Below are 26,034 nucleotides of genomic sequence, written 5' to 3'. Positions count from 1 at the left end.
CAGCTCCGCGGCGTGGGGGCCGGGGCGTTCGCTCTAGGGCTCCCCTGGCCGGGGGCTGGGGACTGGCCTCCTCGGTGGTCCGCCGGGACCCTGCGACCACGCGCGCGCCGCCGCCACTAGGTTCAAGGTCTTCCGCTCCGCGACTGGCCGCGGCGCCGGGGAAGGGGCGGGCCGGGGGCGGGGCCTCGCGCGGGGTCTGGGCCGGTCTTCCAGTCGGGCCGGCACTCGGGCTACGGACACCCTTGGTCGCCTCCGTCTCGTCCTCCGCCGCCTCCGAGGGCCGTCACGATGAATCCGGACCTGCGCCGGGAGCGGGCCGCCGCCAGTTTCAACCCCGATCTGCTCACGCACATCCTGGACGGCGGTGCGCAGAACACCCGGCGCCGCCGAGAGATCGGTGAGGGCGGCGGGCCGGGCCTCCCTGCTTCCCGGAGCGAGGCTCCCTGGATGCGGAGCCTGCGGCTGCTGGAGGGCATAGGCCTTAGGCTGTGGCCCAGCTTTCGGGGCGCGGCGATCCCCACTTCTGAGAGTGTTCTGTGCGGGGGGTGGGGGGGTACCCGTCTGGAACGGGGACCCGTGCTGTGATTCAGGGAGGCGCGACGGAGACCAGAATTTCCGTCTTCCTCTCGATGCCCTTTACTCCCCTCCAGAGAACCTGACTCTGAACGACCCCGACTTCCAGCACGAGGACTTGAACTTCCTCACCCGCAGCCAGCGGTTCGAGGTGGCTGTCAAGAAGAGTGCCACCCTGGTGAAGAAGATCAGGGAGTTCGGCATCTCAGACCCCGAGGAGATCCTGTGGTTTAAAAAGTACGTATGGCCAAGCGTAGACGACCTTTTTATCGGTGGTCCAAGGTCCAACTTGAAACCCGCGGTGTGCGGTGTCATCGTGCTGGGCACTCGAGGTCTCCAGCCGGCACGTTTTTATGCCCCTTGAAAGTTATGTGTATGGAAAGTAATGTTCACTGTTGTATGTACGGAAGCCCTTGAGAGGGATGACATTGCACCGTGCTGGCAATGGGTTGGAGACCTTGCAGTTCTCATTCCGAAGGATCCTACAGATTTTTCCGGCCAGGCATCTCAACTCTGATTTAAATTCAGAATGCCTTTGCTCTGTGGAGGAAGGAAGCCTGCTAGATTTAGGAGCGGAATTCAGGAGGAGTTTTCAAAATTAAATATTTAAGGGTTTTGGATCAATAACGTTTCGGTACGGTAGCGTAGATCTTGAGTTTTAGAGAAGGGAGCATAGGGGACGGGTGAAGAAGAACATTCGTTAGTGGACTCGCAGAATGGGCGGGGAGTGTTCTAAGAACGCGGCATTGTCCAATCCGGCGGCGGAGTTTTCGGGGCTCTCAGTGCCCGTGAGACCCGGGGAGACATCCGCCGGCCCCGTGCCGAGGACTGCTTCCTTTTTTCAGGCCATCTGTTATTTTTGTTGCTGTTGGGTCTTGTTTTTTTTGTTTTTACATTTTTATTTTTTTATTTATTTTTTGTTAAATATTTTATTTATTTATTTTTAGAGAGGGAAGGGAGGGAGGGAGGGAGAGAGAGAGAGAAACATCAATGTGCGGTTGCTGGGGGTTATGGCCTGCAACCCAGGCATGTGCCCTGACTGGGAATCGAACCTGGGACACTTTGGTTCCCAGCCTGCTCTCAATCCACTGAGCTATGCCAGCCAGGGCTACATTTTTATTTTTTATTAACTTTATTGCGGTGACATTGGTTCATGGGATCATATAGGTTTCAACTGTACAGTCCCATTTTTGTATTTTATTTTATTTTATTTACTTCATTTTATTTTTTCCATCACCATTTATCCTCCCTCTGTTCTCCCCATGACCCTCCCCCACAGTCGCCACAGCAGCCTCGTTTCTTTTTTTTTTCCTCTAATTTTATTTTAATCATTGTTCAAGTACAGTTTTCTGTCCTTTACTCAGCAGTCTCAGGTCTTAATTGGAAGAAGACACCCTTTGTTTGGGGCCTTTATCTAAATAAACATTTTTTAAAGATTTTATTTATTTATTTTTAGAGAGGGAAGGGAGGGAGATAGAGAGAGAGAAACATCAATGTGCAGTTGCTGGGGGTCATGGCTGCAACCCAGGCATGTGCCCTGACTGGGAATCGAACCTGCGGTGCTTTGGTTCACAGCCTGCACTCAGTCCACTGAGCTACGCCAGCCAGGGCTTAAATAAACATTTTTTAGAACTCCAGTATTTTCATTAGTAAAGATTAAATGATACGAATGGTGTATACTCAAGAGCCAAGAAAAAAAAATGGAACACGTTAGAAGTTCTGCCTTTATGTAGTGATGGTCCCGCTCCCAAACCGCTACTGCCTCTAGTACCTTCGGTTTCTGATCATTTCAGCTTTACCTGGTTATCATTGTCAAGATGAAGGGATTTACTTTGGCCCTTAGCACGACCCTCTGCATTCCCTTCCATTTTAGTTATAAAAACCCAGTTAATTTATTTGTGGTAGCCCAAATCAGAGTACTTAATAGCTTCCAATTTTTTTTTAAGATTTTGTTTCTTTATTTTTATAGAGAGGGGAATGGAAGGAGAAAGAGAGGGAGAGAAATATCAATGTGTGGTTGCCTCTCATGTGTCCCTACTGGGGACCCGGCCTGCAACCCAGGCATGTGCTCCAGCTGGGAATCAAACTGGCGACCCTTTGGTTCACAGTCCACGCTCACTCCGCTGAGCTACGCCAGCTCTTTTTTTTTTTTTTTTTTTTTTAAAGTTTGTAGCTTGTGGCTGTGGGAATATGGAAGTAGAGCAGCAATTTTTAATGTTTTTCCTCTCATGGCACACGTAAACTACTAAAATTCAGCAGCACGCTAAAAAAACCTTATATTTTGTCGATCTAACAAAAAAAGGTATAATTTTAAATCATTCATACCAGATAGCTGTTACTGTGTTGGCTTTTTTTTTGTTTGTTTTATTTGACAATCTAAGGGAAAAGAGGTCAGTGACCCATGACTAAACAATCAGGTATTGCATGTTTTAAAAATTCTTTCTGTGTACCGGTTGAAAATGGCTGAGGTTGAGCAACTCCTAGATTATGTCTCTGAGTAATCCCAGTTGGGTTTGCAAACCTTAAAGTTACTAGTAAGATTTTATTCCTAAAAATGATACAAGAAGAGATTTATTTTGTTTTGCTTTTAACATGGTTGATGCAATGTCGTTTAGAGTTGGTTAGCAGATCTCATCATCCGTGGGGTGTGACCAGGCTCATTTGAAGTCACAAGAAAATGGAATAAAGTCCTTTACGTGGGTCAAAGTTGAGTGGACACCAGCCAATTGTTTCATAAGGTAGACTGCAAAGGAACGCTTCAACACGTGCTTTGACATCCTTCCAATATCTATAGAACAGGACAGGGAGATGGACTTCGGTTAAGAGAAGGGCATGGACGGTCATCTTGGCAATGTACGAGTGCCATCAAGCCTAAGCCTGCCATTGGTGGAAGCTCCCGCCTGTGTTTTATAGACATTAAGAAAGGTGACTAGGGCATAGCCTAAATGATGAGGTACATCAGATTTCTTAAATGCTAACATTGGGGTGGGGGCGTGCTACAAGTGGTAGAAAACAGTCATTTTTCTCTGTCTGAGGATCTTGAGCATTTTTTTTTAAAGATTTTATTTATTTTTCGAGAGGGAAGGGAGGGAGAAAGAGAGAGAGAGAGAGAGAGAGAGAGAAATATCAATGTGTGGTTGCTGGGGGTCATGGCCTGCAACCCAGGCATGTGCCCTGACTGGGAATCGAACCTGTGACACTTTGGTTCGCAGCCCGTGCTCAATCCACTGAGCTACACCAGCCAGGGCCCAGACTTTGTTCTTGAGTGGATTTTCAAGTGGCCTCAAAACGAAATCTCAGTTTATTCTGAAGAACATAAACACTGGGCAGTCTTTCCTTTGGGTCACATCTTTTCCCCTCCCAGCTTCCTCGAGTTACCTTGTGCCGGTGTCACCTCATAAACCCAGAGCCTCGGCTCCCCCGTGGAAGTCGGGGTGCCTTACGTTTCCACCATGTTTAGCGCCTACATGCCTGCTCGTATTTCTCGGAAACTCCTGTAGGCCCGTTTCCTCTTTCGGTGAGACGGGAGTGTGTGTGGGGGGGTGCCGTGGCACCTCTGAGAAGGACTCCTGCACTCAGCTGCTCCTTGGGCCCGGGCCCCCCTTCAGGGGGCCGGGGTGGTGTGTCTTGGGAAGCACGTTGCTGTGCTGCAGGACGGCCGCAGCGAAGAGCCGCTCACCCGAGTTACTGGGGGAAGCAGCTCACCTCTCCTGTTCATTCACGCTCCTCCTCCCCCGCCCTCCACTCAGTTTCAGCGAACACCTGATGCTGCTGTCAGAACCCTAGAACCTCGGCGGTGGCCGGCCGGCCGTTCCGAGGGTGTTCGAGGCAGTCCTGGCGCTGCTGAAAGGCGGCCTGCCACCCCAAACAAACGTGGCGGGGCTATTTCAGAGCCTCGGGGAACGTGAATTGGCAGCGTACCCCCTCTGTCCTTGCATTATTCACGCTCTGCTTGGTGTGCAGACCTGGATACACCGACGGGCGGGGGGGCACCCCCTCTTCTTCATCCCTTGAGAGCCCACGGGCATCCGTTACGTTGTACTTCACGCCCTTCGATGGGTGGGTGGGTGGGTGGAACAGAGTGGACCCCTGTGTGTCTACAGTGCAGCACAGCCAAGGCTGCCCGTGCCGTTTCTGTTTTGACTATTTCCCAAATTCTGTTTTATTAGAAGAAAATAGTTGAAGACTGAATGTCCCTATGATTAGAGTTCCCTAACGCAGAGGGATGTTGTAGAGACCATCGGCGGTAAGTGGGCACTGCGGTCACGCTGCCTCCGACCCCTCTGTGCTCCGGCCTGGCACACCCGTTTACCGCCTGGGGCCGGCCTCGGTCGCCCGGGGAAAACTGTTTCTATTCTTCCTGCCCTTGTTTGCATTTGTGATATTTTATTAGGTGTCTTTAAAAGAACTCTGTTTTTAAAATAGCCACCATACAGGAAAAATTAACAAATTATTTTTTTAAGATTTTATTTACTTATTTTTAGAGAGGGAAGGGAGGGAGAAAGAGAGAGAGAGAAACATCAATGTGCCGTTGCTGGGGGCCATGGCCTGCAACCCAGGTATGTGGCCTGACTGGGAATCGAACCTGCGACACTTTGGTTCGCAGCTTGCGCTTGATCCACTGAGCTACGCCAGCCAGGGCTTACAAATTATTTCAATTTTTTAACTGAGTATATTGGGGTGACTTGGGTTAATGAAATGATGTAGGGTTCAGGTGTACAGCTCTATACTACACTGTGTGCACATTGTGGTGTGTGCTTACCGGCCACGTCACGTCTCCTTCCTGTGTTATTCTTTAGGAGCCCTTGCTAACAGATCTACAAATAGGTGTTCTATGGAATTCTTTTGATTTTTTTTAAAACAAAACCTGAAAATAAAGCAAAAATAAAGACACACTCCAAAAAAAAAAAATCTAACCCACAAAACCAAAAGCAAAAGGTGTTTTTAGGCTAAAATGAAAGTAGAATTTGCTTCCTGGAAAAAGTACAGACTTAAAGAGGAGTTCTGGCCCCGAAATGACAAGGGGCAGATTCTGCTGCTGGCTTCTGAAGTGGTAAAATGGTAAAGTTTACATTTAATTTCACAGGAGAGGGGCTTGGATTTCCCTAACCTCCGTCCTGAGGGCCACGTCGTCCGGCAGGAAGGGGCGGTAGAGGGTAGTTTCCGGAGTGAGGCTGAGACCCTTTTCTTTTCTCTCCTGTAGCGTCCATAAGATCAATTTTGTGGAACCCGTGTCCCTCCATTTCTCCATGTTTATTCCCACCTTGCTGAATCAGGCCACCAGTGCTCAGCAGGAGAAATGGCTGGATCCTGCCCGAGGATTCGAGATAATTGGCACCTACGCCCAGACGGAGCTGGGCCACGGTTAGTCCACATCCGGCGGTCGTGGGTCACCCCCCCTCAGGACTTCCATGAACAGATGACTCCTGGCGTTGGATTTTTTTTTTCCCTGCTGCTGCATGTTTAATAATTTATTTTTTTAATTGTTCAACCTTAGAATTCTGTGCCTTGTCCCGAGCAGCAGCGCCGCCCCTGTCAATGGGTCCCAGACTCTGGCCTGAAATGTCTTTCCTTGTTACCTGCCTTTGCTCCATACGCCCAGTTTGAAATGTGCCTAAGTGCCCTGAGGTGCTGGTGTCGAATTGTTAGTCTTTTTTGGCAACTCCTGAGAGAGTTGACGCCTCTGCATCCGGTGATGCCCCTGCTTCCGTGAGGTCAGCAGTGGGTTTTGATGGAGGCCGAGGATGCGAGTAGTTCGCTGTCTTACCCTGTCTTTGCCCACCAGTGGGCTTATAAGGTGGTTCGGGAAACGTTACGATTCTCTTTGTTTCCTGTCTACACCTTATTTGTACATGTCCGTGGACTTTGCGTTACAAATACTTCTTGGTTAAATTGTTCCTACAAAAGCCCGGCTACTTTAACAGTTTGTGTTTGATCTCCATGCGAAGGAAGTTTGTTTTCATGGACGAGGCCACTGGCAGGTTTGTGTGTCCTGCTGCCCAGTCTCAGTCCTAATTCTGTGGCTTCTATTATGTGGGTAGAGGAGAGGAAAGGAAGGGAAACGGGGAAGGATGCAAGGATCGGGAAAGTTCCGTTTTTGTGTTCGATTTGGTGCATTTTGATTTGTGCACTTGGTTTAAGGAAATGCTTCTCGTCGTAACCCCTGGCGGGCGGGGCTGCGCACTCCGGCTTGCGGTGTTCCGAACACCTCGTCAAACACCCAGGGCCGGAGCTGCAGGATGGTGTTGCAATGACGAGCCTGAAGGACGGAGTCCCCAGGGAAGGAAAATCACATTTGCACAGTCTTTCTGTCTGGGAGGAGGGCGGCCACCAGGGTGGGGGGGGAGAGAGAGAGAATGTCTTGAAATAGCTTTGCGGTTCTGAATGGTTTATCTCTCATTGGTATAATCTTTCTGCCCCTCTTTGTAAAGTACGCTCAAAATATGTATTTGCCCTAAGTTTTGAAGGAAGAAAGGGAGAGGTAGAGACGTGACCTTCACCGGCTTGCGGAGTCCAGGACTTGGACCGAAAAGTCCTGGGTTGCTCTGGGCGAGTTTGCATGTTGGAGCTGTCTTTCCCCGTCGCTTCTGGTTTTTGGATATTTTCTTGTGTTTGAGCCAACTTTGTCTTCATTTCTACAGTTTACTTTAGAGCAGAGATTTTCAACCGGTGTGCCACAGGAATTTTTAACACATGGAACACCTGACACGTCACGGACACTGAGCTCTTTCCCCTTCGATTGTCCAAAAACAAACAAACAAACAAACACCAACAGTCACCACCGACACAATAGCCCTTCAGTGTGAATGAATTAAAAATATACCTGGGGGGAGGAGGGTGTTGGGGATTAATGGTAATGGGAAAGAATACAATAAACATTAAGTGAAAATAAAAATATACCTATTTTTTGTCTAGTCAGCAAAAATATATTTCTTGGTGTTACAGCATTGGCTGTAACTTGGAATCAGGGATTCTTTTTTTCCCTAAAAGTCTGTGTGTGTGTTTTTTTGTTTTGTTTTAATTTTCTTATTTTTCATTGATTTGTTTTTCCATTAATGTATGCATTCATTGGTTGGTTCTTGTATGTGGCCTGACTGGACGTCGAACCCGAGACCTTGGCGTTTTGGGAGGAGGCTTTAACCAACTGAGCTCCGCGCCAGGGCAAGTCCGGACTCTTGCCTCTGGGTAGCCCCCGAGCAGCGAGGGGACTCTAGTGCTCGTGCTCATTCCAGGATCCGCAGGAATCTTCAGATCCCGTCACTGCACCTGGATTGTCCCCCGTCCTCTCGGCGCACCTGTCCGCACAGGCGTGCACATCCTGACACCTGGTGTGTGGGTCTGTGAGCCTTAATCGGAGGCCAAGGTCAGGACCCAGGAAGGCGCCCGTCCCTGGGGTTGGGTGTTGAAGGGACAGCCGAGAGCGTGGTCCAGGGTTAGTCATCCTGCCCCAGGTCACAAAGCAGGTAGTAAGCGTGTGTGGTCTTCACAGACCTGTGATCATTCTGAGTTTTGGTCCCTTGGTGGTTCTTCCCCCGTGTGTGGTTGCTAATGTTATTAACATTAAGGAAAATGGAGCTTATACAGTGCATAGTGATGGTTGAAGATGGTGCAGTGTCTTTGCAAATTACCATCACTAATACGCAAATACGAAATAAAGCACCTTCCTTCCTCTGAAACTTGAAAGATGGTGAACTTGACTTCGGAAGTCGCTGATCTTCCTGCCCCTGTAGCCTCACTGCGCCATCTCCTGCTCCCCCAGTTTTCCGGGGTGAGCCTCTTTGCTGTTGTCGGGGTTCCCATGAGACCTGCTCCCAGTATCCGGGCTACTCTGATTTCCCCACTCTTATAAATAACAATATCAATTTCTTACAAAAACTGTGTTCTGCCCTGGCTGGCATAGCTCAGTGGATTGAGCGCGGGCTGTAAACCAAAGCATCGCAGGTTCGATTCCCAGTCAGGGCACATGCCTGGGTTGCAGGCCATGGCCCCCAGCAACGGCACATTGATGTGTGTCTGTCTCTCTTCCTCCCTCCCTTCCCTCTCTAAAAATAGATAAATAAAATCTTTAAAAAAAATTTTTTTAAAAATGTGTTCTCTGGGGTTATGTCTTTAGAATGTCTCAGAAAGGAATTAGTGCGTGTGAGGAAATGAACATCTTACAGCTTGTGTGGCATAGTTCAAGGCTTTTCCTGAAACATAGACCCAGCTTGCAACATATTCAGCGACTGTTAGCATACACGTATTTCCATGGCCCCACGCACGTGGTTACTCTAATTTGGCTTTGCTACAGTAGTACCGTCTAAGAGTTAAGAGTTTTAATTTTCCAATGCTAGCGAGCCTGGATATAATTGCAAGTTTTGGCTTACTATCTGCATCTTGTACAAACCTGGGTTTTTTCCTTTGAGTGTTGATTAAGTGGAATATGAGTGTTGATCATATATGATTATGTTTTATCCTTCCAATTGTTTTATTGGCTTCTGTTCCTTTAAACATTGTGGTTGTGTGTATTTAACACATCCTTCTCTGAGTAGGTGTAAGTTTTCTGTTTCCTCCCAGTTCTGTTTGACACACGTTTCAATGCCTTGACTTGGGTGTGCTGCAGAGTGATGATGAATCCCACACTGTTTTTATGTTTCTTAACGATTAGCCTATTTTTCATTCTTACGTTCTTTCTAGCTCCCCATGGAGTGTTATAATAGTTTCCATTTATTTCTGGAATCTTCAATATATTACAATGAATTTGTTTCTTCCTTTGGCTTTCTCCTATCATCATAAGCTTGGGCTCATTGTTACTTAGTAAGATCTGATAAGATCTGATAAGTAAGATTTAAAATGGGATAGGAGAAGCCTACTATTGTGACATTTCAAGATACAAGTATTTGGTGTTCTTGCATACTTATTTTTCCAAGCGAATTCCAATTTCAATTTGTCAAGTTGTAAAATATATTCCACAGGAATTTAGAATCCACATTACATGAAATCCTTTTGTTTTCTTGGGAAGTTATTAACTTTATAGTCCTTTCAGCCAAGAATTAGCAATTTCTTTCCTGTATTGTTTTACTTATCCTATTAGGTATATATTTTTTCCTAATTAAATCTTTCACATCCTGTTACTTAACACATTTTAAATCTAGGGTCTGGCACAAGTAATGCCTCTTTTTTATTAAATAAAACCCTTTATTACGAAATCATAAGCATGTAATTCTGTGGCATAACAATAGCACACTCAAGCCCACCGTATGGCATGTTAGGCGAAGCCTTCAGATTGCTGTCCACCTCGAGCGAGACACTCGCACACCCTACCGACCACACTCAAGCGAGCCTTACTGCTGCCGGACCCCGCTTTTGTCAAACTCCTCTGTGGGGTTGCTACTTGAAGGGGCTTAATGCATAAGAATGCAGTGATTACTTTTGTCGTACAGCTTACAGCTGTTCTAAAATCAGGTGTTCGTGATGGCATTATTTTCGTTTCTTCCTTTCTCATCCATCGCTAACTGAATCACGTCTGCGGTGTTGACGGGCAGCCTTTGCGGCCCCACACCACCCAGAAGGCGGGCCCGGGGAGGCCTTCCGTGCGTGGTTTGGGAAGAATTCACTCTAGCACTTCCCCAAGTAACATGCTGGCGCTTTGTCATTGTAAAATCAATTGAAAATAATATAGAACCTTTTTTTTTAAGATTTATTTTTAGCCCTGGCTGGCATAGCTCAGTGGATTGAGCTTGGGCTGTGAACCAAAGCGTCACGGGTTCGATTCCCAGTCAGGGTACATGCCTGGGTTGCAGGCCATGACCTCCAGCAACCACACATTGATGTTTCTCTCTCTTTCTCTCTCTTTCCCTCCCTTCCCTCTCTAAAAATAAATAAATAAAATCTTTAAAAAAAGATTTCTTTTTAGAGAGAGCTAAAGGGAGGGAGAAAGACAGGGAGAGAAACATCAATGTGTGGTTGCCTCTCACGTGGCGCCCCCTCCTGGGGGCCTGGCCTGCAACCCAGGCATGTGCCTGACTGGGAATCGAACCAGCAACCCTTTGGTTTGCAGGCCAGCACTCAATCCACTGAGCCACACCAGCCAGGGCATAATATAGAGTCTTTACATAACTAACTTTTTATAACAAGTATTTAAGTCAAAAAATTATCTAGGTCACTTTCTCCTTGTAACATATCTAAATTCTATCCACTTCTGAATAATCTTAGTCACGGAGACGTTTTTCTCCTGAAAACATTCTTCAGTCTCAAAACAGTTTCTGACTGTAGTGGTTTCACCTCTGCCCTACTGCGTGTATTGTGCAGTCAACCCCTGGTACTATTCCCTAGGGCCACACACTGCCACCGTGCCTCCCGCGTGTCTGATGGCTGCTTCCGGGGGCCTTCCCGTCACCGGGCGCCCTGCTGGTTTCCAGTAATGTGGATTATCGGCGCTGGACGTGGCTGGGCCCAGGCCGCAGTTTTCAGTCCTAGTTCAACGAGTTTTCTCTCTTTGGGTCCTAGGCGTACATTTCTTTTTCATCCTAGTTACCATCCTTATAAAAATGGGACCGTTGGCATTCCCGAATGTGAGTGAAAGGCACTCTGTCGTCCCACAAATGTATTTTGCTTTAACTTTTTATTGTGACATGATCACAGATTCGTAGGAAGTTGAAGCAGTAGCCTGGGGCCGTGCCCTGGACCTTTCATTCCAGTTTCCGCCCGTGGTCCTGACGGGTCCCGACGGACCGGCGCTTCCCGGGGCAGCCCGGGTCTGCCACGTCTCTGCTGTCCTCGGCCCTGTGGCACCAGACGAGGCGATGTGACCAGGCGATGAGTCTTTTTTTTCTTTTTCTTTTTTTTTTTGTAGAGACAGAGACAAACATCAATTTGTTGTACTTATTTATGCACTCATGAGTTGATTCTTGCGTGTGCCCTGACGGCGGGGGGTGGGGGAGAAGCTGGGAGGGGACCTATAACCTTGGCGTGGTGGGACAGTGCTCTAACCACCTGAGCTACCCGGCCAGGGCTGGGCGGTCAAGTTCTTGTCCTTCTTTTGCCATGGTCTTGCAGGCATCTAACTCATCTCAGCCTTGGTTTCTTTGTAAAATAAGTCAGTCGCATATTCTTTGGTTTTTTGTTGTTGTTTTTTAATGTGATTGGTGATTGGCTAGCTGAGAGCACAGCGCCCCCAGCTGGAAGACAGGCTGGGTCGGCCTTTGACCGAGCAGTGGGCCTTCCTCATGTTCTTCCTCACCTAGTATGGGACAGATGGGAAGATCTTGAAACAAGTGTTTCTAAGATAATTGAAGAGAATAGTAAGAGTAATGTAGAGTTGATTGACTTAGAGCTGCAAGCTCAATCGAATACAAGTGACATAAAAAATACAAGGGCAGCCCTGGCTGCTGGTGTGGCTCGGTGGATTGAGTTCAGGCCTGTGAGCCAAAGGGTTGCCGGTTCGATTCCCACTCGGGGCACATGCCTGGGTTTCGGGCCAGGCCCCTGGTTGGGGGCACTCGAGAGGCAACCGCACATTGATGTTTCCCTCCCTCTCTTTCTCCTTCCCTCCCCCTCTCTCTAAAAATAAATAAAATATTCTAAAAAATAAAAGATAAAAAAATACAAGGGGAGCCCTGGCTGGCGTAGGTCAGTGGATTGAGCGTGGTCTGTGAACCGAAGTGTTGCAGGTTCGATTCCCAGTCAGGGCACATGCCTGGGTTGCAGGCCATGGGCCCCAGCAACCGCACATTGATGTTTTTCTTTCTCTCTCTCTCTCTCTCCCTCCCTTCCCTCTCTAAAAATAAATAAAATCTTTAAAAAAATACAAGGGCATATAGAAGGCACACAAATCTATTTCCTATTAAAAACACTCACACAAGTGTCCCAGGTTCGATTCCCAGTCAGGGTACATGCCGGGGTTGCAGGCCATAACCCCCAGCAACCGCACATTGATGTTTCTCTCTCTCTCTCTCTCTCTCTCTCCCTCCCTCCCTCCCTTCCCTCTCTAAAAATAAATAAATAAAATATTTTTAAAAACACTCACACAGAAGTCTAAGGCACCTGCAGATTTTAAATGGGACAGAACAATTTTAAAAAGTGGAATTAAAATGACTACTGAGATGTTTATTATCGTTAGTGACAAGTCCAATAAGTTGTAATGGAGAGCTTGTTATGCAAAAATCTATTATTTATCTATCTACTGTGGTCTTCACTCGAAATTGCATGTCTTTTTGATTTCTAAAATGTATTGGGATGAAGAGCACTGTCAGTTTTTGTATTAAATTGTCCCAAAGGCATGTGCCTAGATACTTATGATGAGCCCGAATGAAATGGCCAGAGTTCGTGGAGGAAGGTGGGTCGGGGCCGGATGTCCGCGGCCGGAAGAGGTTCCAGCCCTGTGGGAGTCGCACCCCGGGAAGAGAGAGCTTCCCTCCGAGCGAGCTCCTGTGTCCTGTCTCGGCCGCTTGTCCCAGTGAATGGTTGTTCAGCCTAAATTCTGCATCCCCTGCGGCCTCTTTAGATTTTTACTTCCTTTGATTTCGTGGCAAGCCTGGAACCCTCTGCCTTGCTCGCATGGGTTTTTGCTGCACAGGCTTCAGAATCGGCAGCTCATTCTGCCAAACTGGATTATTTTAGAGATGAGGAGTGTGCAACAATACTTCGTGCCCACTCACACACAAAACAAAACAAAACAAAACGGAAAAGGCTGAGAATTATAAAGTAATACAGAAAGGGTCAGTGCTCCCGTATGTGGTAAAATCAACGCAGTGAACTCATCCTTACAGAGGTTTGTGGTTTTTTTTCTTCCCTTGCTCTGTCTGTCTGTCCGCACCACTGATCTCTCACGCCCTCCCTTGGTATTCCTTCGAAGCTTTGTGAACCGAGGGCCGTCACCCCTGGATCTCCACTTGGGCATGTTCCTGCCCACCCTGCTCCACCAGGCGACTGCGGAACAGCAGGAGCGCTTCTTCATGCCCGCCTGGAACTTGGAGATCATTGGCACTTACGCCCAGACAGAGATGGGTCATGGTACGGTGCATTCGGTCTGCCTTCTGGGTCGGGCGGGGCGCTGCGGGCTCGGCGCGCACGGAGTGCCCGCCGCGCAGTCGCGAGGGCAGTGCCGCGAGCCACGTGTGAGCTGTTTAAATGCGGCTTCTCTACGGAAGCCAGGTTTCTCAACACGCAAGTCTTGGCAGAAACGCTGCTTTGGTCAGTGAAAACGAAAGGTTACGTTATCAAGACACATGCTGATTTAAAAAGATAAATCGGTTCCCCTTCAGAAGGTCAAGAAGTACAAGCGAGGCCTTACCAAGGGGCTTTCCGAGCGCCCGAGGTTGTGTAGAGTGTGCGTGTGTGCGGAACCCGACCCCGTCTTTTTCCTTCGTCACCCTCTGAGCACCCTCACTGCTGATGCGTGAGTGAGCTTGCAGCAGTTCCAGGAGAAATACAGATTCACAGTATGTGTGCTCTTTGATTTGCTGATGGGAAACGAGTGGCTTATTTGGCCAAAATACGCTGCATTTTATACCTGGAAGTGATTTGTGCCCAAGGCAGTCAGGGCGGTCAAGCTCTGCAGGTGGCTTAGCCGGAGTTCAGAAAGGCGAGCTGAGCCGCGGCTGCAGGCCGTGGGCCCCCATCTGTGTGTACCACCTTTTTCTCTTCCCGTCCCCGTCCTGCCCTTCTCGGTCTGTTCCGAATTCCTGTCTGTGCCTGCCATTCACCTGCTTTGGCTCCTCCTTTTCTCCCCGGAAGTTTCAGGTCAGCTGGTCTAATGTGTATTTGTCATTCACTCCTTACCTCTCTGGGCCTTCATCCTCATTTTTTAGCTGCTCTGGCGCTGAACGGTGCTCTACAGGGTTTTCAAGACTCAGTGGAATGCCATTTTAAATGCTTCGATTGTGCATTTAAAAACATTTTGTCATAATCTGTTCTGTGAATGCTATCTTGTTTTCTTAAAAAACAGCTTCTTTGCTGAAAGGACTCTAAGTGTCTGTTCCCTGGACTCCCACGGGGGCAGGTTGTTGGCTACACTTGAGTGGGCCTGGTCTGTTTCCACCTGGTTTCAGAGCTTGAGTGTTCGGTGGGATCTGTGTTGTTGGAATTTAAAACACAACTCCCTGCCCCTCTTCGATAAACACCCACCAGCCAGGACAAAGTCACTGTTCCAGGTCTCCCCCCGCCCCCCCCCCCCCCCCCGCCCCCGCCACCCCCCCCCCCCCCCCCCCGCGGTGGTCTCACCTTTTTAAGATCCTGTTTTCCGTTCTAACAATCGGAGGGATTGAAATCGGCATGCTCACAACTTAGGGACGGTTTAAAAGGGCAGTTAATGTTCCTGAGGAATTCGTGTCCTGTGATCTTGTGAAACTGTGATTCTAAGCTGCCGTCCCACTTTCTCTTGGTTGATCTAAGTAAATATTACCTGACATGAGTACAGGAAATTATGGATCTAAGTCCAACCATTTGTAGCTCATCTAAAAACATTTCACTGTTGTCAGATTGTGTTATTCTGTGAGACATTGGACCTTGAAGCGGGGTGTCAAACCCACTTTCACCAGGGGCCACATCAGCCTCATGGTGGCCCTCAAAGGGCCAAATATAATTTCAGCTCCTTAACAGTTAAGGAGTAGTGACATTTGTACAGCCCTAAAATTATTCGGCCCTTTGAAGGCCACCAAGAGGCTGATGGGGCCCCCGGTGAAAACAAGTTTGACATCCCTGCCTTAAAGAACTGGACAGGCGCTTTTACCCTGTACCTACTTTTCCCCGTATTCTATTTCCTGAAGTAAATGTAGTTCATTTCCTTAGGAACTCATCTTCGAGGCTTGGAAACCACAGCCACGTACGACCCTGAAACCCAGGAGTTTATCCTCAATAGTCCGACTGTGACCTCCATCAAGTGGTGGCCTGGTGGACGTAAGTGAACCTTCTTCCAGTTTCGGATTTTTGCAGAGTCATTATAAGATCGCGTTTAGGGTGTAGAGCTCATATGAGAACATGATTTTACAGGGGTTAAACCGTTCTAAGCTATTCGGCGTTTCACGGTCCCTCGTGGTCCGTGTTCCGGGCGTTGGTGCGTTTGACGAGGCACAAAAGGACAGCGGCCTCCCTTGCTTTCCTTGGTTTCCGTCCGCACGTTTCCGTGTCTTAGCAAGTTCCCACTGTCGCCATCTAAAGTAACGTCGTTTTCCCTGTTAGGTCAGTCATTTCCGTACTGAAAACGCTTGAGTTATTTTCAAATTTTTACTGTGAGAGTAAGTTTGACACGGAACTCATGTAATATCTTGCATCCTGAGTCATTGCCTTAGGGTTTATAGTTCGGGTGATGTTAGTTAGGGCTTGAAGGAGTTTGTTGCTCACGTTATGTATTTTAATTGCACCGTTACGTCTTCATGAGAAAAAACTGGCATGCTCAGAGGAGACAGATGCTTCTGGGCGTACTGACCCAAATCTCTCCGAGCAGCCCCGGTGCACAGACCCCTCCGCGGCGGTGGGCATGCCCTCCCCTCTGCCGCTCAGCACAGGGCTGCTGGCCGTGCACACCTGCGGAGCGCTGGAAGTGTAGCTAGCTGACCAGGGATTCTTTTGGTTAATTATAATTAACTTACATGTGAATAGCCCCATGTGGCTTGTCGCTACTGTTTTTGGAAGGCACCCCCTTAAGGGAGAAAAAGGAAGTCATTTAATGTTCTCACAGCTACCCTGTGACTGTGTTCTGTAAACGAGTAGGGAAGAAAGCCGGGCTGTCTTTTCAAACGGGTCGCTGTCGAATCAGCCTGTGGCACACCTGGAACGTACCCGGTGTTCTGGGTAGTTACCCCATCAGGATCGCTCCGCCCACAGCCCACACGTTTCAGTACCTGCCGGCTCAGGTGGACTCGCTCCTGGAAGCCGGGCATGGCGCTGCCCTGAGACCGGCTCTCCACGCGCCCTTTACGGGGGGAGTCCCGTGTTGTAGTTCACGGACGTCCTTCCCCCTTCTTTCGCTCCTGTCCTTTGAACATGGAGGATGGTTGCTCACTTCCCTCTCTTGTTTCTTTGACATTGCAGTCGGCAAGACTTCGAATCATGCGATAGTGCTGGCCCAGCTGTACACCAAGGGGAAGTGCTATGGGTTGCACGCCTTCATTGTACCCATTCGAGAAATCGGAACCCACAAGCCTCTGCCAGGTTAGAGTCGTCCCGATGACATCGGGGAGAAAACTGAAACCCACCACACTCAACTAGAGGGGAACGGGGACAGCTGGGGGTTGCTGAGCGTAAACGCCCGGTGGCTGTCCTTTCCTCTGAGGCAGGCATCACCGTTGGCGACATTGGCCCCAAATTTGGCTATGACGAGATGGATAATGGCTACCTGAAGATGGACCATTACCGAATCCCCAGGGAAAACATGCTGATGAAGTATGCCCAGGTATGTCAGCACACAGGCGGGGGCGCGGGTGTCCAGCTCAGGGGTTGCTGAGGCTGCCGATAGCCCCAGGGTCAGGAGGGTCTGTCTCTGGAAGGTCATAGCGTAGTTTTACCTCTGATGCTTCTTTTATGATGACGGTGAAGCCAGGGGCCGTTGGCGGGAACAGAGAGCACAGTCTAGTCTTAAAGTTTTTATTTATTTATTTTTAGAGAAGGGAAGGGAGGGAGAAACACAGATGGGCTGCCTCCCGTCCACGCCCCGACTGGGGGCCGCACCTGCCACGCAGGTGCTTTGCGGGATGATGCCCAACACACCGCGCCACGCCAGTCAAGGCGGGACTGAGAGATCTTATCTTTCCAACAAGTTCCGGGGCAAAGCCAGTGCTGCTGCTGCTCCGGCGACCGCACTCTGAGAGCCACTGGCCTGAACGGTGTCGCGGGTTTCACGAAAGGAGGGAGCATCAGTCCCGTGTTCTTTCTCCAGGTGAAGCCCGATGGCACCTACGTGAAGCCCGTGAGCAACAAGCTGACCTACGGGACCATGGTGTTTGTGAGGTCCTTCCTCGTGGGGGAGTCGGCGCGCTCTCTGGCCAAGGCGTGCACCATCGCCATCCGCTACAGCGCCGTGCGGCACCAGTCTGAAATCAAGCCCGGGTAAGGGTGGGGTCTGCGGTGGGGCCTCCTTACTGGAGACCCGGCTTGGCGCCCACTCAAATATCAGTTGCCCAGGTATGGCCTAGGGAAGACGCACTGGCTGCAAAGTCAGCTCAGGGGGCAGTGTACTGGGTCTGCTGCTTAGAACCTAGGCTTCCTTTTCGTGGTGGAAAGGTGAGAATGCCACCTTCTTGTTTTTAACCTTCTAAGAACACAGTAATAATTATTTGAGCTCTATACGTGAAATGTTCAAAGCATTGCAACTACAAATTGGGCATGGTAAAAGTAACGTTAAACTTATTTTTTTAAAGAAGTCTGTGTCTGTCTTTTTACCTTTTCTTTTTAAAGATTTTATTTGTTTGTTAGAGAGTAGGGAAGGGAAGGAGAAAGGGAGAAACATGAATGTGTGAGAGAAATGCCGATCGGTTGCTTCTTGCACACCACCAACTGGGGACCTGGCCTGCAACCCAGGCGTGTGCCCTGACTGGGAATCGAACAGGTGACATCTCAGTCCTCCAGGCCAGTGCTCGATCCACTGAGTCACAGAAGCCAGGGCAATGACATTAAACTTGGTTCCCTGTTGTGTTCATGCCCATAGTTCATTCCTACTACTGCCTCTCACTTGGACGTGACCCTCTGATTACGTTTTTATTCTTTTCGTTTTGTTTTGTTTTGTTTTTAAAGCCTTGACTGGGGATCGAACCCACAACCTTGGTATATTAGGATGACATTCTAACCAACTGAGCTACCCAGCCAGGGCAACCCTTTTTCTCTTAAAGAAGGAGTAAAGAAATTGACAAGAGCAGATCTTAGTCTTTAGACATTTAACACTATGCATTGGGTCTTCTCCATAATGGTGGTAAAAATATATCAACAGTGTATTCAGCCATCTAGTTAGTGGGTTAGAGATCTTGAACATTGCCTTCTGCCCTGGCTGGTGTGGCTCAGTAAATTGAGCGCCAGTCTGTGAACTGAAAGGTCGCCGGTTCGATTCCCAGTCAGGGCACACGCCTGGGTTGTGGGCCAGGTCCCCCGTTCAGGGTGTGCGAGAGGCAACCTATGTTTCTCTCCTCCCCTCCCTCTAAAAACAAATAAGTGAAATCTTTAAATAAAAAACAAACATTATCTTCTTCCTATAAAGTTAACTAACGTTGATTTTCTGAGTTGCCACAAAACAGAGTTTCCTTAGTCACACTGGAAAGACAAAGAAAGATACGAACTTCACAGCTACAAACGTCTGTCCACCCGACACAGCTTGGTGAGGCGGTTAAGAGCATCTTCTGCAGCCAGATAGCCTCACTGGGGATGGAGGATCCGCCCCTCACTGGCTGCATGAGTGCCGGCAGGGTCTTGGAGGATTGAATGAGTTAATATGTCAGCGTGCTCAGACTAGACCCTGGCACAGAGTGAGTTCTGTTCCTGTGTTTAATTTTCTTTTTCTTTTCTCTCTCTTTTGTGTGTGTGTATGTGTGTGTGTATCCATTAGTGAACCGGAGCCACAGATTCTGGATTTCCAGACCCAGCAGTACAAACTCTTCCCACTGCTGGCCACCGCCTACGCCTTCCACTTCGTAGGCGCGTACATGAAGGAGACCTACCAACGGATCAACGAAGACATCGGCCACGGGGACCTGAGCGAGCTGCCCGAGGTACGCGTGGGGCCCCGGTGCCCTGTGGGCGCCCTGCTCTTTCGCGTCTGCCTGCCGGTGGTGCCCAGAGGGACCGACACCCTGGGGCTTCTTGAACAGCCCCTGTAGTCTCAAAAGACCGGGAGATTTCCGATCGAAAGTAGACTCGGTATGAGGGCACGTAGGTTTTGTCTTCAAGTTTGAGAAGCGCTGTGCCATGTGGGTCGATTGTTCATCCAGGGAACGCGAGGGGTGGCTCCTTGCCAAGGAGGCCAGTTCAGTAGGGCGTGTGCGGTGGCCATGCTGCTGCCGTTAGGTGCGTGGCCGGCGGTTCCGAGTGCGCGCCGCGCCGGTGCAGGGGTCCGGGTTTCCCGTGGCGACGCGGACTGTCGGCGCGCAGGCGCCCTGACCACCCGGGCCTCCCCGCCCAGCTTCACGCGCTCACCGCCGGGCTGAAGGCCTTCACCAGCTGGACCACGAACGCCGCCATCGAGGCCTGTCGGATGGCTTGCGGCGGGCACGGCTACTCGCACTGCAGCGGGCTCCCCAACATTTACGTCACCTTCACCCCGTCCTGCACCTTCGAGGGGGAGAACACCGTCATGATGCTGCAGACGGCCAGGTGAGGGTCTCGGTTCGGGATTGCTGTTACCTGTCTAAAGACGCCGTCTTGCCTCCTGCCGTGACCCACTGTTGCACCCTGCGATCCGGCTAGTGAGGGTGGGACGTCTGTCATCACCTAAAGCCTTTTGAAGATTGTTTTATTTCCGTTTTACAAGAAGCAGGGGTACTGAAAGCACGTGTACCGATGGTTTTTAGGTTCCTGATGAAAAGCTACAAGCAGGTGCAGTCGGGGAAGCTGGTGTGCGGCACGGTGTCCTACCTGAACGACCTGCCCAGCCAGCGCATCCAGCCACAGCAGGTGGCGGTCTGGCCAGCCTCGGTGGACATCAGCAGCCCCGACGGCCTCACGGAGGCGTACAAGCTCCGTGCGGCCAGGTGAGCTCCCCCCGGGGCCGGAGCGGCCGCCGCCGGGGCCTCGGGCGCGGGCCTGCTGGTGGAAGGGGAGGGAGGCGTGAGCCCCGCTGCTCATTTCCTCCCAGCTTCAGCTTTCTTCCCCCCCTAACAGGTTAGTGGAAATTGCTGCGAAAAACCTTCAGACTGAAGTGAGTCGCAGAGAAAGCAAGGAAGTGGCCTGGAACCTGACCTCCATCGACCTCGTGCGAGCAAGTGAGGTCGGTGGCCGGCCCTGGCTGTCTCCCTGTCTGCACGCCCGCCTCCCTGTCCGCACGCCGCCCACCGCGGCCCGCCCCCGATTTGGGGGGCGGGGGGTGGAAACCCTGTCGCTGCACGGAAGATCTTTTTCAAAGGTCTCACGTTCTGCTGCTTTCTCTCCTGCAGGCCCATTGCCAGTACGTGGTAGTTAAACTCTTTGCAGAGCAGCTCCTCAAAATCCAAGATAAATCCCTCCAGACTGTCTTAAGGAATTTGTGTCTCTTGTATTCGCTGTATGGAATCAGCCAGAAAGCAGGCGATTTTCTTCAGGTCAGTGTTTTCCTAAGTTGAAGTTTTGTTTTCTTGGTAGAAAAATAATCGGTCTGCTTTACAAGTGCGCCTGCGTGTAATGTGTCTGTCTGTCTAGGTACGGGGGTGGTTTGCAGTTGTAGTAGGTTTACAGCTGTTTGTATGGAAAACAGGGGTACGGGTTATGAGGAATTAGCTTTCTTTTTTTTAATAAAGTAAATTCTTTTTTTTTTTACATTTTATTTTTATTTCTAGAGAGGGAAGGGAGGGAGAGAGAGAGAGACACATCAGTGTGCGGTTGCTGGGGGTCATGACCTGCAACCCAGGCACGTGCCCTGACTGGGAATTGAACCTGCGACACTTTGGTTCGCAGCCCACGCTCAATCCCCTGACCCCTGAGCTACGCCAGCCAGGGCTCGGAATTAGCTTTCTTAATTCGAATGTCACAGCACGCCTGTGAGCCGAGCTGCGCCCACGCCCGCGCAGGCGTGCGTGCATCCTTTGCTTGTCTCGCTTCTTCCAGGGGAGCATCCTGACGGACGCTCAGATCACCCAGGTGCACCAGCGCATCAGGGAGCTGCTGACCGTCATCCGCCCGGATGCTGTTGCTTTGGTCGATGCGTTTGATTTCCAGGACGTGTCGCTGGGCTCCGTGCTCGGCCGCTATGACGGGAATGTGTATGAGAACTTGTTCGAGTGGGCCAAGTCCTCCCCGCTGAACAAAACAGAGGTAGAGAACAATGTCTTTTCTTTTTTACCTTTTAAAGTCTCGATTAGGCTACTAAGACAGGAAAGACCTCTGAGCATGGTCCGGCTGTGAAAGCTCGCCTCGGCCGGTCCCTTAGTTCAGGCGGCGGGCGGGCGCAGAAGGGGCCTGGGTCGTTCCCTCCGTGAGCGGGTGTTTCGTGTCCGGGACTGGTGGCGGACTGGCATGTTCGACAGACGCACACGCGGGACGCCGTGGCACAGTTCCACGAGCCCCTCTCAGGCTTCGGCGCCTGTCCGCAGCCCCCCCGTCAGCAGCTCCACCCTCTCCTCCTGAGGGTGACTGTGAAACAAATCCAGGATCATTTTATCCAGGGGCATTTCAGTATGTATCTCTAAAAGATAAGGGCTCTTTTTAGGAGCATAACCACAACACCGTTCTCAGACCTACACACATTAATAATTGTTTTTTTTTTTAAGATTTTAAAAAAGATTTTATTTATTTATTTTTAGAGAGGGAATGGGGAGAGAGAGAGAGAGAGAGACTTCAACATGCAGTTGCTGGGGGTCATGGCCTGCAACCCAGGCATGTGCCCCGACTGGGAATCAAACCTGCGATGCTTTGGTTCTCAGCCCACGCTCAATCCGCTGAGCTGCGCCAGCCAGGGCAATAGTTCTTTAATATCCTGAACTACTCCATGTCCAGATTTTCCCCGTTGGCTCAGTTCAATGTTTTCACCGCTTCAGTTTCTTTGGATCAGGATCCAGGAAGGGTCCTGTTAATTTCTTGGTTGCCAGGATGCTCTTCTGGGCCACGAGCTCCGTGCCAGTCACTGCCTCTCCCCCTGCCCCGCAGGTCCACGAGTCCTACTACAAGTACCTGAAGCCGCTGCAGTCCAAGCTGTGAGGAGATGGCTCCGCTCCGGGGAGCAGCCGCATCCCCCTCTCGCCCACCCGTCACACGGATCTGCACAGGATCTGTATCGAATCAGAACTGTCGGGCAGATGATTAATTGGCCCTTTTCCTCTTTATAAATGAAGAAAAAAAAATGAACAGTTTTTGGAGATTAAATGAAAAAAATGAATGTGTTTTAAGTGCAATTACCATTGAAAGAGGCCTGTTAAGCATTCAGAAAAAAACTGAAAAGAAGTCTAGTGTGTCTTCCCCTTGCTACCCTGCTGGTCCCAGCGGGCCATAACTTTTGATAATTCGTAGATTTTAACTACTAAGTAGTTAATGTTTTCACATATTAATTGCTAATCACTGGATATATGTGTTTTTAAGCAAAGGTATTTTTGAAGTGGGGTAGAACCCTTCTAAGCTTTCTGCTGAGTACGCTACTGCTCCCACACGGGCCCTGGCTCAGAAGCAGGACTGAAGAAAACGGACTCGGGGAAATAAACTAATCAGGAAAGTGGGCGTGCATGATTTGTGCTTGACACACTGCCTGCCTGTTTGCCCCTGGTCCCGGACGTAGGGTTTCCGTTTGTTCACAGTAGCTTTTCTCCAGCACGAGGATTTCTTCAGCGAGATCACCGTCCTGTGTGATCACGGGTATTAATCTTCCACCTGAAGGATCCTTCAATTGTCACTGTAGTAGTAGTGGTAACACTGCAACTCCCTTCGTCCCCAGCTTCTTGGGGAGATGTAGGCAGCAAAGTTAGGAAAACACAGGACGTCCCACAACCGATGGGGCTTCAGTCCGTGGTGTTTGATCCCCCCTCCCTCTACCTTATCCTCCTGAAAGGGGCTCTGACGAAAGGAGGCCGGAGTCAGGACTCCTCCCGGGGAGGGGACGTGCAGGGGGGCTCGCAGGTGCACTCGCTGTGACTAGTGTCCCTATTGATGGCCCGGGACAACCCAGACTGCACGTCAGAGTTCTGTCATTTTGGCCCAAACCGTTAAAGTGCTTGGAGGTGACAGGGCCCGGCATGACGAGAGTAGGAGACACACTCAGGTTACTCACACCCAGGGGCAGCGCAGGAAGATCGCTTGCAAACCACGCGTTTTGAATTTTGGATCGGAAAATACAGTTGAAACTGTAAACGGAAGTTCCGTAGCCTCTACTATATACCTGGCTTTATTTTCAGTATGTTTCTGGGAGCTTTATCTGAATTGCTGAACTGTCCCTTCGGCTGAAATCTAGTGTACACAATCATCCTGTATTTAAAGGGTAAACGTGCCTCTTCACGAAGTTCATTCTTAAAATCAGTGTAAAACAGCACGTCCTTGATTTCTTTTTCAACCTGTTACCTGCACCTGTGGCATCTGCCTCAGGAAGCGCGCTGTTCTGGAGTCAGTCTCGTGAGCACAGTGTCCTTCGGCGGAAATGCACTTCCTATCTGGGGACCTGACATACGATCTGTCCCATGGAACTGGTACCAGGAGGATTCAAGTCCAGCAGAAATACTCTCTGTTGACACAAGCCTTAATCTTTCCACCAGAAGAATAAATTGATAATCGTGTTAAGATTGAAGTAAAACACTGTGTTAACCTCATTGGGGTATATATCTTAATGGTAGTTCAGGTTCTGGGAAATAGTACATTTAAATTGCTTAACATTGATCTGTTAAATGTAGAACTGTTTCAAAATTAGTCTTTAAATACAGATGAATATCTAATCAGGATCTGAGGGTGTTTGAAATGACATGAATCTAATAAACTAAATTTGAGATTTGATACTATTTTTCATTAATACTGGAATGTTTTTTGTCTTGAACTTCATTCGCTGTAATCAAAGAATAAAGATGTAGGAAAAGCTCAGTAGTTTGTACTTTCGAGGGAAAAACCACAATGAGATACCACCACTCACCTGTCGGAATAGCCATCGTTAATAAATCAACAATGAGTGCTGGCGAGCATGCGGAGCAAAGGGAACCCTAGTACCGTGTTGGTGGGCATGCAGACCGGTGCCAGTGCTGTGGGAAACAGGATGGACTCTCCTCGGAAGGCTAAAAATGGAACTGCCCTTTGACCCGGCAATTCCACTGCTGGGAATATACCCTGAGTCCTGAACCACCAAAAGAACCTATGCACCCCAATGTTCATAGCAGCACAATTTACAATCGCCAAGTGCTGGAAACAGCCTCAGGGCCCACCAGTAAATGAGTGGATCCAAAAACCCTGGTACATTTACACGACGGGATACTGTGCAGCAGAAAGAAGGAGCTCCTACCTTTTTCAACAGCGTGGATGGAACCAGATACTTAACGCTAAGTGAAATAAGCCTGTTGGTGAAAGACAAATACAGGGTGACCGCACTTAAAACGAATTTAATAAACAAAACAAAAACGGAACCAGACACGTGGAAATAAGGAACAGACGGACAGCTGGAGGAGGGGACAGTGGGAGGAAGGGGAAGGGACTGGCAAAGAACTTGCGTGAGTGACGCATGCATGGATGTGGACGATGGGATTGACCGGGAGAGAGGGGTGGGCTGGGTGGAGGGGGGCAAAAGGGGAAAAACTGGAACAACGATAACAGAATAAACAATACGAAAATAAAGTAGGAAAAAAGGGAAGGAGTGTACCACATCAACCTAAATTCAAATTATGAAGAGTTTGAAGACCGGTTTCTTCGGAGTGGGTGTCACTAAGGGCGGAAATAGGAAGGAGGGAGACCTGCCCGCACCCACAGCACCGACGCCTGCTGGAACTGGGTGGTCGTCCCAGAGCCACGGGTGCTCTGGCTGATGCAGGAGAGCTTGGTGACGGCTGCAAAGGCAGCAGCAGATTAGCTGGCCCTCCCTAAGAAGCCAGCCTTTGCCATAGGTAGATGAGGTTTTGTTGGATTCTTCTGTGAGCTGTTTCCAAAGAATACAAGGGTAAGTTTCAACCTCGTCTCCAAAATGACGATAAAGACTGAGCGGAATTAATGAGATTTTTCTATTACATGATACTGAGATGAGCCTTTAAAAAAAAAGTACTCTGAACAGTACTCAAAGCGGGGAATTTGAGGTTTGTTAGGGGTACTTTCTCTATTTTATGCTCTACGTGCTGAGGTGTTTGAACTTGAGGCACCTCCAAACGCTCTTGGTCCCGAAGCCTTGGGGCCCTTCCTGCTCTGGTTTTTAGAACAAACCCTGTGCATGTGTCCGTTTATTTCTGAACACTTGAATTGCAACATTAACTCTGTTAACACGCTTTCTGAGAACTCACTGCCTGTGATTTCAGAATTTATGTATGTGGAGGCATTTTGTAATTCCTGAAGTTAGCATGTTAGCTCTTAATCCTTGGCTCTCTCTCCCTTTTTTTTTTAACAGTTCAAGTTCACAATCCTAGAGTTCTTTGAAGAGTGCTGCTTAGTCCCACCTCCCCCTTTCTGAGTTCTTTCCGTCTTACTAGGAAGGGAGAGAACAGATGCAGGCGGATTGTAACAGATGCTGATCTTGTTACACATGCGGAAGACAGGCCTGGAGTCACAGGTTGTCTTCCCGCAGCAGCTGCTTCTGCAGCTGCAGAGAGGACCGGAGCCAGGAAATGGATTATCCGCCTGAGACCAGGGCTCTTGTTCATTCTCCTGACTCAGATACAGGCTTTGATCGTTCTCATGGAAAATGCAGAGACCACCTCAGCTAAT

General features: G+C 49.4%; 1 protein-coding gene across 3 annotated transcripts; it reads left to right on the top strand.

Moving 5' to 3' along the window:
• Positions 1–163: 163 nt before the first annotated feature.
• Positions 164–24,135, top strand: ACOX1 (acyl-CoA oxidase 1). 3 transcript variants are annotated; one of them, XM_028519833.2, is made up of 14 exons: positions 164–397; positions 651–810; positions 13,409–13,566; positions 15,343–15,450; positions 16,585–16,704; positions 16,830–16,945; positions 17,429–17,598; positions 19,085–19,247; positions 19,658–19,848; positions 20,046–20,225; positions 20,356–20,461; positions 20,628–20,771; positions 21,274–21,480; positions 22,312–24,135. In XM_028519833.2, exons 1-14 carry the CDS (start codon positions 289–291, stop codon positions 22,360–22,362), a joined length of 1,983 nt encoding a protein of 660 aa, XP_028375634.1. In that variant the 5' UTR covers positions 164–288; the 3' UTR covers positions 22,363–24,135. The 3 variants fall into 3 exon arrangements, with proteins under 3 accessions (XP_028375634.1, XP_028375633.1, XP_028375635.1); XM_028519832.2 differs by lacking the exon at positions 13,409–13,566 and adding an exon at positions 5,777–5,937; XM_028519834.2 differs by lacking the exon at positions 164–397 and adding an exon at positions 5,777–5,937 and having other exon boundaries at positions 689–810.
• Positions 24,136–26,034: the final 1,899 nt, after the last annotated feature.

The sequence above is a fragment of the Phyllostomus discolor genome, chromosome 8 (assembly GCF_004126475.2).
Source record: "Phyllostomus discolor isolate MPI-MPIP mPhyDis1 chromosome 8, mPhyDis1.pri.v3, whole genome shotgun sequence".
In the NCBI taxonomy this organism is placed as follows: domain Eukaryota; kingdom Metazoa; phylum Chordata; class Mammalia; order Chiroptera; family Phyllostomidae; genus Phyllostomus; species Phyllostomus discolor.
This window is presented reverse-complemented; position numbering and strand designations above follow the sequence as displayed.

Excerpts from the sequence above, each read along its gene's own strand:
- ACOX1 (XM_028519832.2), top strand. The coding sequence starts at position 289 with ATGAATCCGGACCTGCGCCGGGAGCGGGCCGCCGCCAGTTTCAACCCC. Across the intron at positions 16,705-16,829 it reads AACCCACAAGCCTCTGCCAG|GCATCACCGTTGGCGACATT; the intron begins GTTAGAGTCGTC and ends CCTCTGAGGCAG. Across the intron at positions 21,481-22,311 it reads CCCCGCTGAACAAAACAGAG|GTCCACGAGTCCTACTACAA; the intron begins GTAGAGAACAAT and ends CCTGCCCCGCAG.